The sequence below is a fragment of the Budorcas taxicolor genome, chromosome 1 (assembly GCF_023091745.1).
Source record: "Budorcas taxicolor isolate Tak-1 chromosome 1, Takin1.1, whole genome shotgun sequence".
NCBI classification, from domain to species: domain Eukaryota; kingdom Metazoa; phylum Chordata; class Mammalia; order Artiodactyla; family Bovidae; genus Budorcas; species Budorcas taxicolor.
In genome coordinates, this window is record NC_068910.1 from 4,850,170 (window position 1) to 4,863,760 (window position 13,591).

General features: G+C 47.3%; 1 protein-coding gene across 2 annotated transcripts in view; it reads left to right on the top strand.

Annotated features, from left to right (window-relative positions):
* The window catches only part of LOC128045294 (phosphatidate cytidylyltransferase, mitochondrial), a 48,988-nt gene that overhangs the window by 18,734 nt on the left and 16,663 nt on the right, over window positions 1–13,591 (top strand). For both annotated transcript variants that reach the window (XM_052637795.1, XM_052637801.1), the window contains exon 5: window positions 11,628–11,773. In XM_052637795.1, coding sequence (XP_052493755.1) covers window positions 11,628–11,773 — 146 coding nt within the window. The remainder of the gene's footprint in view (window positions 1–11,627; window positions 11,774–13,591) is intronic.

A 13,591-nucleotide genomic window follows, 5' to 3' on the forward strand; every position in this document is an offset into this window, starting at 1 on the left:
AGTTGTTCAGTAAACACTTGCTGATTGATAGCAGAATCAGCCTCTGTTCTGCTTCTTCTAGAATATTCATCAAGAGCTGCTGTATAGCGATGCTGTTCCATCGTCCGTAGGTCGGTACGTGGGTGGGTGGGTAGATGCGTAGGTAGGTGGATGGAGCACTTACCCCTTTATTCCATCACGGATCCTCATAGTGCCGCCCTGTCTGCTCAGCACACGTGTGTGCGTCCTGTGTCTCCCCGTGCCACACACTGCACTAGGCCGGGTGTGTGCTCGCACGCGAGATACGAGTGCAGCTCCTCGGGGAGGTCGTGTTCTTTAGGGAGAGACTGGCAGTCAAGGAGCAGCAGGCAGTCCCGACAGCAGTGAGTGCCGCGAGGAGAGGGAATACTGCAGGCTGCGGGCGAGGCTGTTTCTCAGTGGGTGGTTCAGGAAGGCCCTCCGAGGCAGGGGACGGTGTCTACGAGCCGGCCCAGGGATGCTGGGGAAGAGCCGACCGACGAGTGGGTTGCTCCCCAGAGCCAGGTCTCACACCCTGCTGTGTCTGACCCCAGCCCCTTGGCCTCTGCTCACTCCCATTCCTCATCTCACCTCATCCTGTTTTCTAGCTGTTATATTTGTTATTGCTTAATCAGCCTTGGGTCTGCGACTTTGGCCAAGTAGCCTACATTACTCATTTCAAAAAGGCTGGCTGCTTTTTCCTGCAACACTTAGGACACGATGCTTTACAAATTCTCCCCAGAGAGGGCTGATTCCCACTCTGTGTGATCCCTACCTTGTGGATAAGACCTTTTCCAAAAAGTGTTCTGTAAGTCAGTTGTTTAGATTGGGAATATATTTTCCCATTGAAACATCATAATATATGATGGTTGTTGGTAAGCCAGAAACAGTGTAATTAATGGTTAACCAGCCTGTGATATGATGGAACTAGACTGGGATGGTGCAGGTGGGGAGGTATCTAGGCCCTGCAGGCAGGTGTCTTCTGTAGATGTGAGACTTGCCCCAGGTGATGTGTTGAAAGACCAGCTCTTTTACCTGCCTTTCGTAGGCTTCTGAGAACCCAGTATCCTTGAATTGACCAGATTCTAATCCCTTCTGGAAACCACCCAAACCTCCCAAGTCCTTGGAATATTCCAGATTTCAAATTACTCACCAACCTCATTTTTATTTACAAGTTGGACATCTATTTTACACCTGTTTTCAGTTGAGAGAGCTGACATGTTGTCCCTAATGTGCAAAGTTCCGTTTCTCCCTGGTGGAGTCTTGGGGGACACAGAGAAAACAGTTGTCTCCGTGTCACTGGACAAGTTCCTGCCAGTAATTGCTGGTGGAGGCAAGATCCGTCAGTATTACTAGCAGTAATAATAATAATCCCTGTGTTCTGTGTAGTATTTGAGGATCACTTTAACTGCCCCAGGGACAGTATTTATGGCATTATCATTATAAGTGATGGTGAGAAAGGAGTGGGTGGGAGATGGGAGCCTGCAGAATTGGGGAGGAGAAAGCCCTCTAATCCTTCAGTTATTCTTACAAGTCAGCATTTAAGTAAACAGAAAAGGAAACTGAATGAACTTTTAAAGGGCCACCTTTCACACTCTTGTGAAAGGACAAACTAATGACTAGTTTTAGGTGATGATCCCTGGTTTAACATTTATCAAGTGAATCAGCGTCCCATACCTTATAAAGAATTAAGGATGCGATGTCTGCTCTAAGGAGCTTCGCATTATAACAAACATATGTAGTCATAGTGAGTCCGTGGCAGACTTCAAAACAGCCCAGGTGGAAAAGGCAGGGGTGTGTAAGTGCGTGTCCCATTCAGGGAAGGAGGAGCAGATGGATGTGACGGAAGCCCATGCTGGTGGCAGGAGAAAGTCACATTCTGTGTCGTATGTCAGGAATGACTCGGTACTTTTGATCTAATAACTCATTTCATCCTCATAACCCTTTGATAGGGTGCTATATTATCGCACCATTTAACAGATGAGAAAACCAAGGCCCAGATCTGTCTCAGGTCAGTTATCTCATAGATTAGTAGGTGCTAGAGCTGGAATCTTGGTCCACGCTCTTTTTTTAACTTTTTATTTTGTGTTGGTATATAGCTGACGAACATGCTGCAATAGTTTCAGGTGAGCAGCAGAGCAACTCAACGATATACATGTTTCCATCCTCCCCCAGACTCCCCTCCCACCCAGGCTGTCCCATAACATTGACGGAGTTCCATGTTAGCCCTCATCTTAACCACTGAAATTCACTGCCTCTCTGGTGTTTTGGAGAAGAGGTTAGACCCGGGTTGGGCAGGGTGTTGAAGACAAAGTGAGCAGATGGGAATTTGACAACTAAGAGCCACAGAAGTTTTCTGGCATTGCAGCTCGGGCCAGGATTTGTGGTTGTGGAAAGATAATTTTGCCAGCAGTGTGCAGGAGGGAGAAAGACTGAGAATGAGAACATTTTTTCCCTCAGCACCTAATCACGAGAGTTTCCTCTGCTGGACGCCCTTCTAAGCTCTGGGGATAAGGCAGGCACGGTCCCGGCCCTCGTGGCGCTTTCTCTGCAGTTGAAAAGCCAGATGGCAGACATGGGGCAGCACAGAACAGGGGAGGGGGCAGGCGTCACTTTGGTGCAACCAGAGACGGCCTCTCCTGAGATGGGACCTGAGCACCAGTGTCTGAGCATCCATGAGGAGAGCCCCGGGAGAGCTGACCAGGCAGAGGGGCCTGCAGGGAGGACGGTTGGGACCGGGCCGGTATTGGGTCGCCTCCAGAAACCCCCCCGCCCTGTGGTGCATGGCAGGCCCCTCCACATGTGTGGGTGGATGGACACAGCACAGCCAGTCTGGACAGCAGTGAGCACTCAGGCAGGGCCTCAGGACTGCGACAGCCTCACATGGAAACAGCTGCTCAGCTGGGTGTTCCATTCAGTCACTAAGTTGTGTCTGACTCTTTGTGACCCCACAGACTGTAGCCCACCAGGCTCCTCTGTCCATGGGATTTCCCAGGCAAGAATACTGGAGTGGGTTCCATTTCCTTCTCCAGGGGATCTTCCTGACCCAGGGATCGAACCCACGTATGCATTGGCAGGTGGATTCTTTACCACTGAGCCACCCAGGAAGCCCATTCTATTTAGTACTTTGTTTTTTTTAATCATTATATCACTTCATGGAAGGCAGCATTAGTGCAGAGTTCATAAGCTGGGGCTCTGCAGTCAGATTCCGGGGTTCACCTCAGCTTTAACCTTAATTAACCTTCTGTCTTGGGGCAAGTTTCTTATCTCCCTGTGACTCAGTTTCTTTCTCTCTAAAGGAGTTTTTATATGGATGAAATTAAATCATACATGTAAATTAAATCATATGTGCCTGACACATCGTAAATGCTCAGTAAATGTCGTCCTGCGTTATTCTAGATCCATGTTTGCTTGTCTTAACATAGGGCTTCCCTGGTGGCTCAGACGGTAAAGAATCTGCCTGCGTGTGGGAGACCTGGTTTTGATCCTGGGGTCGGGAAGATCCCCTGGAGGAGGAAATAGCAATCTACTCTAGTATTCTTGCCTGGAGAATTCCATGGACAGAGGAGCCTGTCAGGCTACAGTCCTTGGGGTCACAAAGAGTCAGACACGACTGAGAGACTAACACACACACAACACAGCCACTTGCTGTAGACAGAAAGGCGAGGCTGCAGTCAGACCTGAGTTTGAACACTAGCCTCGTGGAGGTGCTGGAACCTTTCCGAGCCCGTTTTCTCCTTTGTAAAGGGGAAATAACTATTTCATAAAAAGATTTTCCATGAGATAATATGTATAAAAGCCCCAGCATCACAGCTCACTGACGGTTGGCGCTCAGAAAATGACTCCTTTGCTCATTTATCACTGTCACTGTGTGTCGTTGCTGGCTGCAGAGGTTTGCCTCAGGCCGAGACACCCTGATTCCACAGTGCTTCAGTGGCTGGTGGACACTCAGGCTGCCCTCATCTGCCGTTGTCTTACTGATGACATGACTGTGGCTCACGTCTGCCAAATCTGTTTGGTAGGGAAGAGAGCAAAGGGGGACACTAGCTTCCTTGGACACATTTGCCAAACTGGGATTATGTTGTCTGATATACTAACCACTAAACTGCTTCGTGTTCACAGAGTTAGCAGAGGACTTAAGTCAGGTAGAGTCACTTGGTCCTTCACAGTCCTTGAGGAACGAAAAACCCCTTCAACTGCTGATGTGTGCGAGAGAGAGAAAGGTTTCTTTCGGTGCCAAACTGTCTGAATGCAGGCTCAGCTACTTCTAGGAACAAGACAAAGCAGTGAGGAGGTGCCAGCTGAGTGCTTCTTAGAGAAAAAAAATTAGGAATGAGTGCCAGCCCTCTACAGTGTGAGTGGACATCCCCATTTCTGGATCCTGGTGAAAGCCAGTAGAGAGACTTTTCCTCTGGGGCGACAGCTCCTGCGATTTCTTCCATGACAGTCACACCTCTGTGCCCTCGCCAGCAGTGTGCTTGGGTGACGTGCATGTTGGGAGTGACTCTCGCAGTCATTTGGAAACAGATTTCTGCAGGCTTGGCAAGCCTGAGCGCTTGCTGAAGCCTCGCTCGGAACGCTTCTTTACTCGGTCACTAGCTGGTTTCTGAGCATGCCGCGCTCCTGAATGGGTTTCAATCAGCAACCGTGTCTAACGTCTCCGGGTTTCTTACCGTGTGGCTGGTAGTGTTCTAAGTGCTTTACACGTGTTCACTCATCTAATCCTGGAAACTCATGAACCCTCTGTACTGCCGCTCCATATTGCACTGTGTTTGAAGATCCCGAAGCCCAGAGCAGGAGTGAGCTCGTGCTGGGCCCTGCAGCTCCCAGTGTGCGGATGAACGCAGGTGCTCTGGTCCAGGATCCTCGCTCCTCCCCTTCCCTGTCCTGCAGAGCGTGCCCTTCCTGGCTCACACCGGGGACTGTGGTAGGCACTATAGGGCCCCTTGGGTCCCCTCCCCATTCCTGGCCGTCTTCCTCTGCTTGTGTTTTCCTTCTTTGCACTTTCCACCGTCTGAGGTACAGTTTATTTGTTGGGTTTCTTGTCTCTGGTCTTTGTTCCACCGCTAGGATGCGGAAGGCCGACCTATTTTCTTGCGTTGTTCACTCTCCTTCACTGATTATAGTGGTACCTGACAGATACTAGGTGCTCAGTAAATGCTTAGGGAATGGGGGGATGGATGGATGGTTGTGGTACTGGTTCCTTCCTGAATCAGTATTGTAAACCTGATGCTTCCTACACCTCTCTATTTTGTGTTCTCTAAAGTGTACAAGAGAAAAATTTATATGTGATTCAAATGTATAGCACCAGTGCATCAATTATTTGTTCTTACCTCTGTGAGTTAGTTTAGTGATGATATAGTTTCTGCAGTCATGGAGATATTTTTGAGGATGTATTTTGAATGGTGTGTTAGGCTACCTCCTAGAGATACTGCCTTAGTCATCTTTGTTGAAATAATAATTATTTTTTCCACATGCAAAAGAATGAAGTTGGACCTCTAACACACCCTACACAAAATTAACTCAAAATAGATCATGGATGGGTCTTCCCAGGAGTCACTAGTGGTAACGAATCCACCTGCCAGTGTAGGAGATGCAAGAGACATGGGTTCGATCCTGGGTCGGGAAGGCCCCCTGGAGCAGGAGATGGCACCACAGTCCAGTACTCTTGCCTGGAAAATTCCATTCTGCAGAGGAGCCTGACGGGCTATAGCCTCTGGGGCTGCAAAGAGTCAGACGTGACTGAGTGACTGAGGACACACACACAGATCATGGATGTAAGAGCTAAAACCGTAAGACTTTTAGAAGAGTCAGTTTGAGTTATACAGTGTTTTCTTAAATATATACCAAAAGCAACAAAAGAAGTAAATAAATGGGACTATGTAAAAATTGAAACTTCTGTGCTGCAAACAAAACTGTCAAGAAAGTGAAAAGAAAGCCTATGAAATGAAAAGAAATAACTTGCAAATCATTTATCTGATAAGGAACTTGTGTCTGGAATGTTCAAAGAATTCTTAGAACACAGTAAAAAGACAAGTAACCCAATATAGAAATGGGCAAAGGATTTGAATAGACAATTTTTTGAGAGGAAGTATACAAATAGCAAATAAGCACATGAAAAGGTGCTCAGCATCATTCATCGTTTCTTTGCAACCCTATGGACTCTGCCATCAATGGAATTCTCCAGGCCAGAATACTGGAGTGGGTAGCCTTTCTCTTCTCCAGGGGATCATCCCAACCCAGGGATCGAATGAACCCAGGTCTCCTGCATTGCAGGCGGATTCTTTACCAACTGAGCCACAAGGGAAGCCCAGGAATACTAGAGTGGGTAGCCCATCCCTTCTCCAGTGGATCTTCCTGACCCAGGAATCAAACTAGGGTCTCCTGCATTGCAGGCACATTCTTTACCAACTGAGCTACCAGGGAAGCCCACTTTACATACAAATAGGAGATAAACACATGAAAAGGTGCTCAGCAGCATTCGTCATTAGACCCCAGTTCACACCCAAAGCCTATGATCAAAATATAAATGAGAACAGGTGTTGATAAAGCTGTGAAGAAATTGACCTGCATATATTGCTGAAGGAATGTAAATAATATAGCCACTTTGGAAAAAACAGTTTGGCAGTTTCTCAAAATATTAAATTTAAAGCAACTATGTGACCCAGCAATTCTACTCCTGGGTACCTACCCAAGAGAAATGAAAATATATATCCACACAAAAACTCTTATGCAAATGTTCAGGGCAGGGTTATTCGTTAAAAAAAAAAAAAGGCCCCAAAGTAAGAGCCACCCAAATGCCCATCAACTGAGAGATGGATATATAAAATGTGGTACATCCACCCAGTGGAATATTATTTAGCCATAAACAGGAATAAGTACTGACAGGTGCTCCAACATGATGAACTTTGAAAAAACATCATGCTAATCAGAAGAGACCCTGTATTGTGCAGTTCATATAAAGTGTTCAGAATAAGAAAATCTATATATAGAGAAAGTGAATTAGTCTCTGTGTGGGGCTGAGGGTGGAAGCAGGGAAGGAAAGTGACTGCTGGTGGTACAGGGTTTCTTTTAGGGAGGCTGAAATGGTCTAAAGTTAGATGGTTGCATAACCCTGTAAATACACTAAAAAAAAACCAACAACAGAATTATGTGCTTTATATAAGAATTATATGGTATGTGAATTATATCTCAAAAAAAAAAAAAAAAAAAACCTGTTTAAAATAAATACTATGTTGCACACGTCAACTTCCAGTTTGAGCTCCTGTTCCTGACCACTTCCACGTCAGGAGTCCCGGGCAGTAACCTGCTCTGAAATGCCGTTTTCATGTCAGTTGCTGCTTGAGGCAGAGTCTGTACCTTTTTATGCCCTGAGTCCAACACAGCTCCTGGCACTTAGAAGCCACCCAGATATTTATTGAACTGAGATGACAGGAGTATGACAGTTCGTCTAAGAGGGAAAGTTAGCCTGCCAGTGTCATAGAAACCCAGGGCTTCCTGCACCCTCTGCCCTGCCCCTCCCGTATACACATCATGACAGCAGTAATGTCTGCCTCACTGTGGACAGAGCATCCTCTGATACCTTAATCACTGAAACCTAAAGGCAGTCTTATGAGGTTAGTGTGACTGTTGCAGAGAAGGAAGCTGACTGAGAAAGGTTGAGTAACTCACCCCCAGTCACCCAGGGACATGGCTGACCTGAGAGCAGGGCCTTTCCACTCATACCCTTATGTTCCTAATAAGGTCCCTGACTGCGGAGGATATGCTGGAATCACAGAGCAGGTCAGCTCCAAATGGACTACAAGCCTCTGAATTTGTCTTACTTCAGGTCAAGGAGAGATTACCCTTTGGTCTAGCCATTGCATTAGACAGGCTGTTCTCTGGCTTGGGCAGTTAAGAGTTAAACTCCCATAAAATACAAGTCAGCAGTCAGTTTTCCCTCAATCTCTGTTTTGTTGTGAGCATATCTGCGGAGGTAAGAAAAATTGATTCTTAGGATCAGATGCTGGTTCATGCTGTGTCCACAATTTTATTCATTTTGTTCTGAAGCAGCGGGTGATAAGCCCATTTGCTTGCTGTTCCCCGTGGCTGAGCCGGTTCTGCTGCACAGCAGTTGGAGAAATCTAATTCAGCAGACATTTATGGATCTGCCTTCATGTGCCAGGCAGCGGGCAAGAAGCCGGGTCACAGGGACAAATACGCTTTGGTCCCTGTTCGCAGAAAGTCCTTAATGTTTCCCAGCTCCTTTCATCGTGGCTGGGAGTTGTTGTTTGGGGAGGATTTGGATCATCTGCCTTTAAATTTTGGTAAAATATACTCCCTCTCTCAGAAAGTTACCGTCTAAAATGTAAGAGCTTTTGTTTGTTAAATGTACAGGAGGTGAGGAGGTGGCATAAATATTTAGAACTCGACAGTGGTGCAGACTGATCCTTCAGTTCTGAGCCAGCTGTGTGAGACTCAGAGTTTGATGACATTTCATCCCTTCAGGGAGAAATAGAAAACATTTATAGGCTCTGCATGAAAGCATGAGGGTATATACACAATTGAAAGTCAACCCAGCTGCCTCTCCATTCACATTTGCTGGGACAGCATGTCTGTGCATCCGTGAACTTACTTCAGAACGCTAGAGGTAGTGAGCCAGCATTACAGAAGTGAGGGAAAGGGGGGAAATTACAGGGGAGAATTACAGAGGGAAGTGAAGTTAGCACCTGAAATGTCGCTGCCCTGACCCTGAGAGGAGGCCGGGCCTTGGGCAGATGGTTGTTCCTTGTCCTCGTCCGTGAGATTGAGGATAATCAGCACCTTCCTTGTCAGGCTTGGCAGCCTTAAATGAGACAGCAGATGTGGAGCACATGCCTTTAAAGAGCCCGCAGTAAATGTGTCTCTTATTAGAGCAAACATAACCATTTAAAAGTAGTCTTTTGTCTTGTTTTTTTACAAAGTTGTTTCCTTTTGGTACTTTTGTGTCCTGGCTTCTCAGCTGCACATTATTCTGTGGTCATTTTCCATCTCAGTGTGTGGCTCCTGTAACTCTTAGTGGGTGAGCCCTGGTCCATGGTCGGTGTGGGCGCGCCCTGGTCCACGGTTGGTGTGGGTGCACCCTGGTCCACGGTCGGTGCAGGTGTGCCCCAGTCCCTGGTCGGTGTGGGTGGTCCATGGTCGGTGTGGGTGTGCCCTAATCCATGGTTGGTGTGGGTGGTCCACCGTCTGTGTGGGTACACCCCGGTTCGTGATTGGTGTGGGTATGCCCCAATCTGGGGTCGGTGTGGGTGGTCCACTGTCAGTGTGGGTGGTCCGCCGTTGGTGTAGGTGCGCCCCAGTCTGTGGTCGGTGCGGGTGGTCCGCAGTTGGTGTGGGTATGCCCTGGTGTGTGGTCGGTGTGGGTGGTTGGTGGTCGGTGTGGGTGGTTGGTGGTCAGTGTGGGTGGTCCATGGTCTGTGGTTGGTGTGGGTGCACTGTTCCCCTGTTGAGGGGCATTTGGTTGCTGCCAGGATTTCAGTGTTGTAAATTGCATATTAAAAAGCAGAGACATTACTTTGCCAACAAAGGTCCATCTAGTCAAGGCTATGGTTTTTCCAGTGGTCATGTATGGATGTGAGAGTTGGACTGTGAAGAAAGCTGAGTGCCGGAGAATTGATGCTTTTGAACTGTGGTGTTGGAGAAGACTCTTGAGAGTCCCTTGGACTGCAAGGAGATCCAACCAGTCCATTCTGAAGGAGATCAGGCCTGGGTGTTCATTGGAAGGACGGATGCTGAAGCTGAAACTCCAAGACTTTGGCCACCTTATGCAAAGAGCTGACTCACAGGAAAAGACCCTGATGCTGGGAGGGATTGGGGGCAGGAGGAGAAGTGGACGACAGAAGATGAGATGGCTGGATGGCATCACCGACTCGATGGACGTGAGTTTGGGTGGACTCCGGGAGTTGGTGATGGACAGGGAGGCCTCATGTGCTGTGATTCATGGGGTCGCAAGGAGTCGGACATGACTGAGAGACTGAACTGAACTGAAATCGTGCTTCAGTGAAGAGTCGTGTGTGGAGGGTGTTCACTGGCTTCCTCGGAGACCTCAGGCCGGTTCTGTCGTCCCCGTGTCCCTGTCCTTTCTTGCCACGTGGGGAGGCGGCAGTGCCCACCGGAGGGGACGGCCGTTTGGGCAAACGAGGTAGGACGATGACCCAGATCCTCAGCGAGCTTCACCTCCTGGTCTCTGTTTGGGTTTGGGGCTTGGGGCTCACTCTCCAGAGATGAAGCTGCTTCCAGAAGGACTGTAGCAGTGTACGAAGTCAAGAGCATTACGTGAGAGAACCAGTTTCTCTACCCTCTCACTAGCAGTCATCCTCGTGTGTAATTGTGTAAACAAACAGAAAAGGCTGTCGTCTGTGTTTGAGCAGCTCATTAGGGCAGTGAGAGGACAGGACTCACTCGAGCTCACTGCCCTAACCAGTCCCCACCTCATCTCACAGAGGTCAGGTTCCAGAGGCTGCCTGTGAATCTTTTCCAAAGCTTGTCGGCCCCACACGCTTTCTACTAAATTGCAGTGCGTGTTGGTCCTTTGAAGCTTAAAAATCCAGTGTATTTTATTCCTCACTGGGGTACATACTTACTGTTGGGTATCTGATAATTTTTCCAACAATTATGGCCTCCTGTTGGAGCTGCCCTGTGGACCCAGCAGCATGCCCCTTCGGTCACCAGGACTCCCTGCTCCAGGGGTGCCCCCTGTATGGGGGAGATGGACCCTTCTGTTGGGGCGGGCCCTGGCTTCTGGGCATGCGCATAGGCGGGGCTGGCTTCTGGGCCTGCGCATAGGCGAAGCTGCACTCTGGCCCAGGAGCTGCCTGTGACTGCTGGCCTCTCAGTGGTCGGGGCTTGTCCTCGGGTGACTGGCTGTAGGGTCTGCGGTGGTTCTGGCCCACTGGATAGCAGACTGGTGCTGACGGGCTGGACGGAGGATGCCAAGATGGCCCTGACCCGCAGTGGAATAATCATGAGCGGAATGAGCTCCTCAGGAGGGTGGCCATCAGCACCTCTGTCCCCAGGAGGAGGCCTCGTTGCCTCTTGCTTCTCTAGATCAGCAGTTCACCACTTGCAACTCTTTAAAGTTACATCTGCTTTAAAGTTCATCCTAAATGTAATCTGTGTCCTTGTCAAATATAATAAGGTTATTTATATTCACAGAGTGCCTCAAAAGCCCTCATACACATGCAGCAGGAAGGGCCAAGCTGAGTGAGCAGCACCAAGGATGAGATACACACAACCCCCGTCTCTGGTCACAGGCAGAGTTTTGTTAACAAGATGAAAGTTTATAAATAGAGAAGCTTCTGCGTTGGAAAAACAAGTGCATACTAACTCTCAGGGTGACTTCCTTCTGTACTTCGGTATATTTTAACTGGCTACAGGGCTTTGTGGTTTGAGAGGCTCTATTTCCCCCCAAACAAGTGCCTGCGTTCCTGGGTGCTGTGTTCGCATCTTGAAGGTGAAAAAGCCAGTGTTTCGAGTGAGAGACCCTGCCAGGCTAACCTGGTGCAGTGTCAGCTAGGGGGGTGTGGTTCACAGGTCACTTGGGGGCCCGCAGTCCACAGGGCAGACTCTGAAGTTGCGTGCAAAACTGGTTTTGTGCTTGTTTTAACCAGGTGACTTTCGGATGGTGGTTGGAGAGGATAAGGCAAAAGTGTTGAATATCGTGAAGCCCAACATGGCCCACTTCCGGGAGCTGTACGGCAGCATTCTGCAGGAGAGCCCCCAGGTGGTGTATAAGGCCCAGCAGGGCAGCCTGGAGGTGAGCGGTTGGTGGGACATCACGGGTCCGTCCTGAGGCAGGAGCCTGTTTAGGGGAAACGTCGGGTGAGCAGTATGACCAGTGTAGTAACGTATTCATAGAAAGTATGTTTTGCGTGTAAATGTGTTCTCTGTATGTTTGAAATAAGGCTAAAAGGTCACATAAGAAACTAGTGACAGACGGGAGGCTGTCTCTGGAGAAGGGGACCGGGGCTGACATGAGGCCGGGTGGGGACCGGTCTTCACCGTGTGTACCTTTTTTGCCATTTGAACTTCTTGCTACGTATATTAATTACTAATCAAAAACAATTAGAAGCAAACTCTGAAATTACATTCTCTTCGCCTCCGAACCCACCTGCCTCCCAGAGGTAGTCTCATTACAGGTTGGTGTGTTTGCTTCCAGATCTCATTGCATGCACTTCTGTGTGTATTTGTACATGTGTACACATGTAGGAAGTGGCTTGGTCTTTTTCATTTGGTTTTATTTTATAGAAATGTATTCATATATGTTATTCTGAAGCTTGTTTTCCCCCCACTTGTTATATGTATTGTGTCTTGGGACTTTTCTTTTGACATAGCAGACATTTTTTCAAAAAAATACTAAGTTTTTTGAAAATAAAGAAGAGCCCCTCCTTTGAGAAATGTAACTTGAATTTAAGATTTTTTTAACTATAAGATTCACGGTTTTTTATCTTTAAGATAACACCATTCTACTTTTTTAATGCTCTTTTCCAAATAATACGAGCAATTAATATCATGTTGAATAACAAATTAATGGTATTTCTAGAACTGAAAGGCAACTTTAAAAACTAGGAATTATTTTGAATGTAACATTGGAGAATACCATGAATGCCCAAAAAACCCACCACTCAGCTTAACAGATTTTGCCATGTTTGCTTTAGATTGAGGTTTTTTGTTTTTAATTTTTACTTTTCTCAAAGTGATGCCTGCACACTTTAAAAACCAGGTGATACCCCAAGGTTTTGAACAAAAAACAGCAGTTCCGTGCTGCACAGCTTCCTACCTGTCTGTGCTACTTCCCAGAGCAACTGCTTTCATCTCCTTCACTGATTCTTCTGGTGTTTACTTCCTTATTTACAAGTAATATGATTTGACTGTTATTTCTTGATTTTTTTTAAAAAGTTTTGTACTTTTTTTGTTATCGTTTTATGGAACATGAGGATTTTTTACTCTTATGCACTCCATCCACACACACACACTTTCATGCTCTTATCTCTCTCCCTGTCTCTCCCCACCACCACTCACCTATGCTCCATATTTAGTTATTCCATGGACTTTCCAGATGGTTCTTCTGGGAAAATGAATCCATCCACCTGCAATGCAGGAGACCCGAGTTCAAGCCCTGGATCAGGAACATCCCCTGCAGGAGGGCATGGCCACCCACTCCAGTACTCTTCCCTGGAGAATCCCATGGACAGAGGAGCCTAGACAGCTATCGTCCATGGAACTGAAAAGAGTTGGACACAACTGAAGTGACTGACATGCATGTATACATAATTATTATATAGTTTAAAATTAATAGTCAGTATTTACCTTATTAGGACAACTGGCTTTTTTCACTGCTGAGATATACTACTGTGAAATTTAGTTTCCAGTACAACTTTGTTTTTCTTGGAGTTAATCAGTCCATTTTTTCTGACTTTCTTGATTTCTATGTTGTTGTTCAGTTGCTAAGTCATGTCTGACTCTTTGCAACTCCATGGACTGCAGCACTCCAGGTTTCCCTGCCCTTCACTCTTTGAGTTTCCTTGAATTTACTCAGACTCACATGCATTTAGTCAATGATGCCATCCAACCA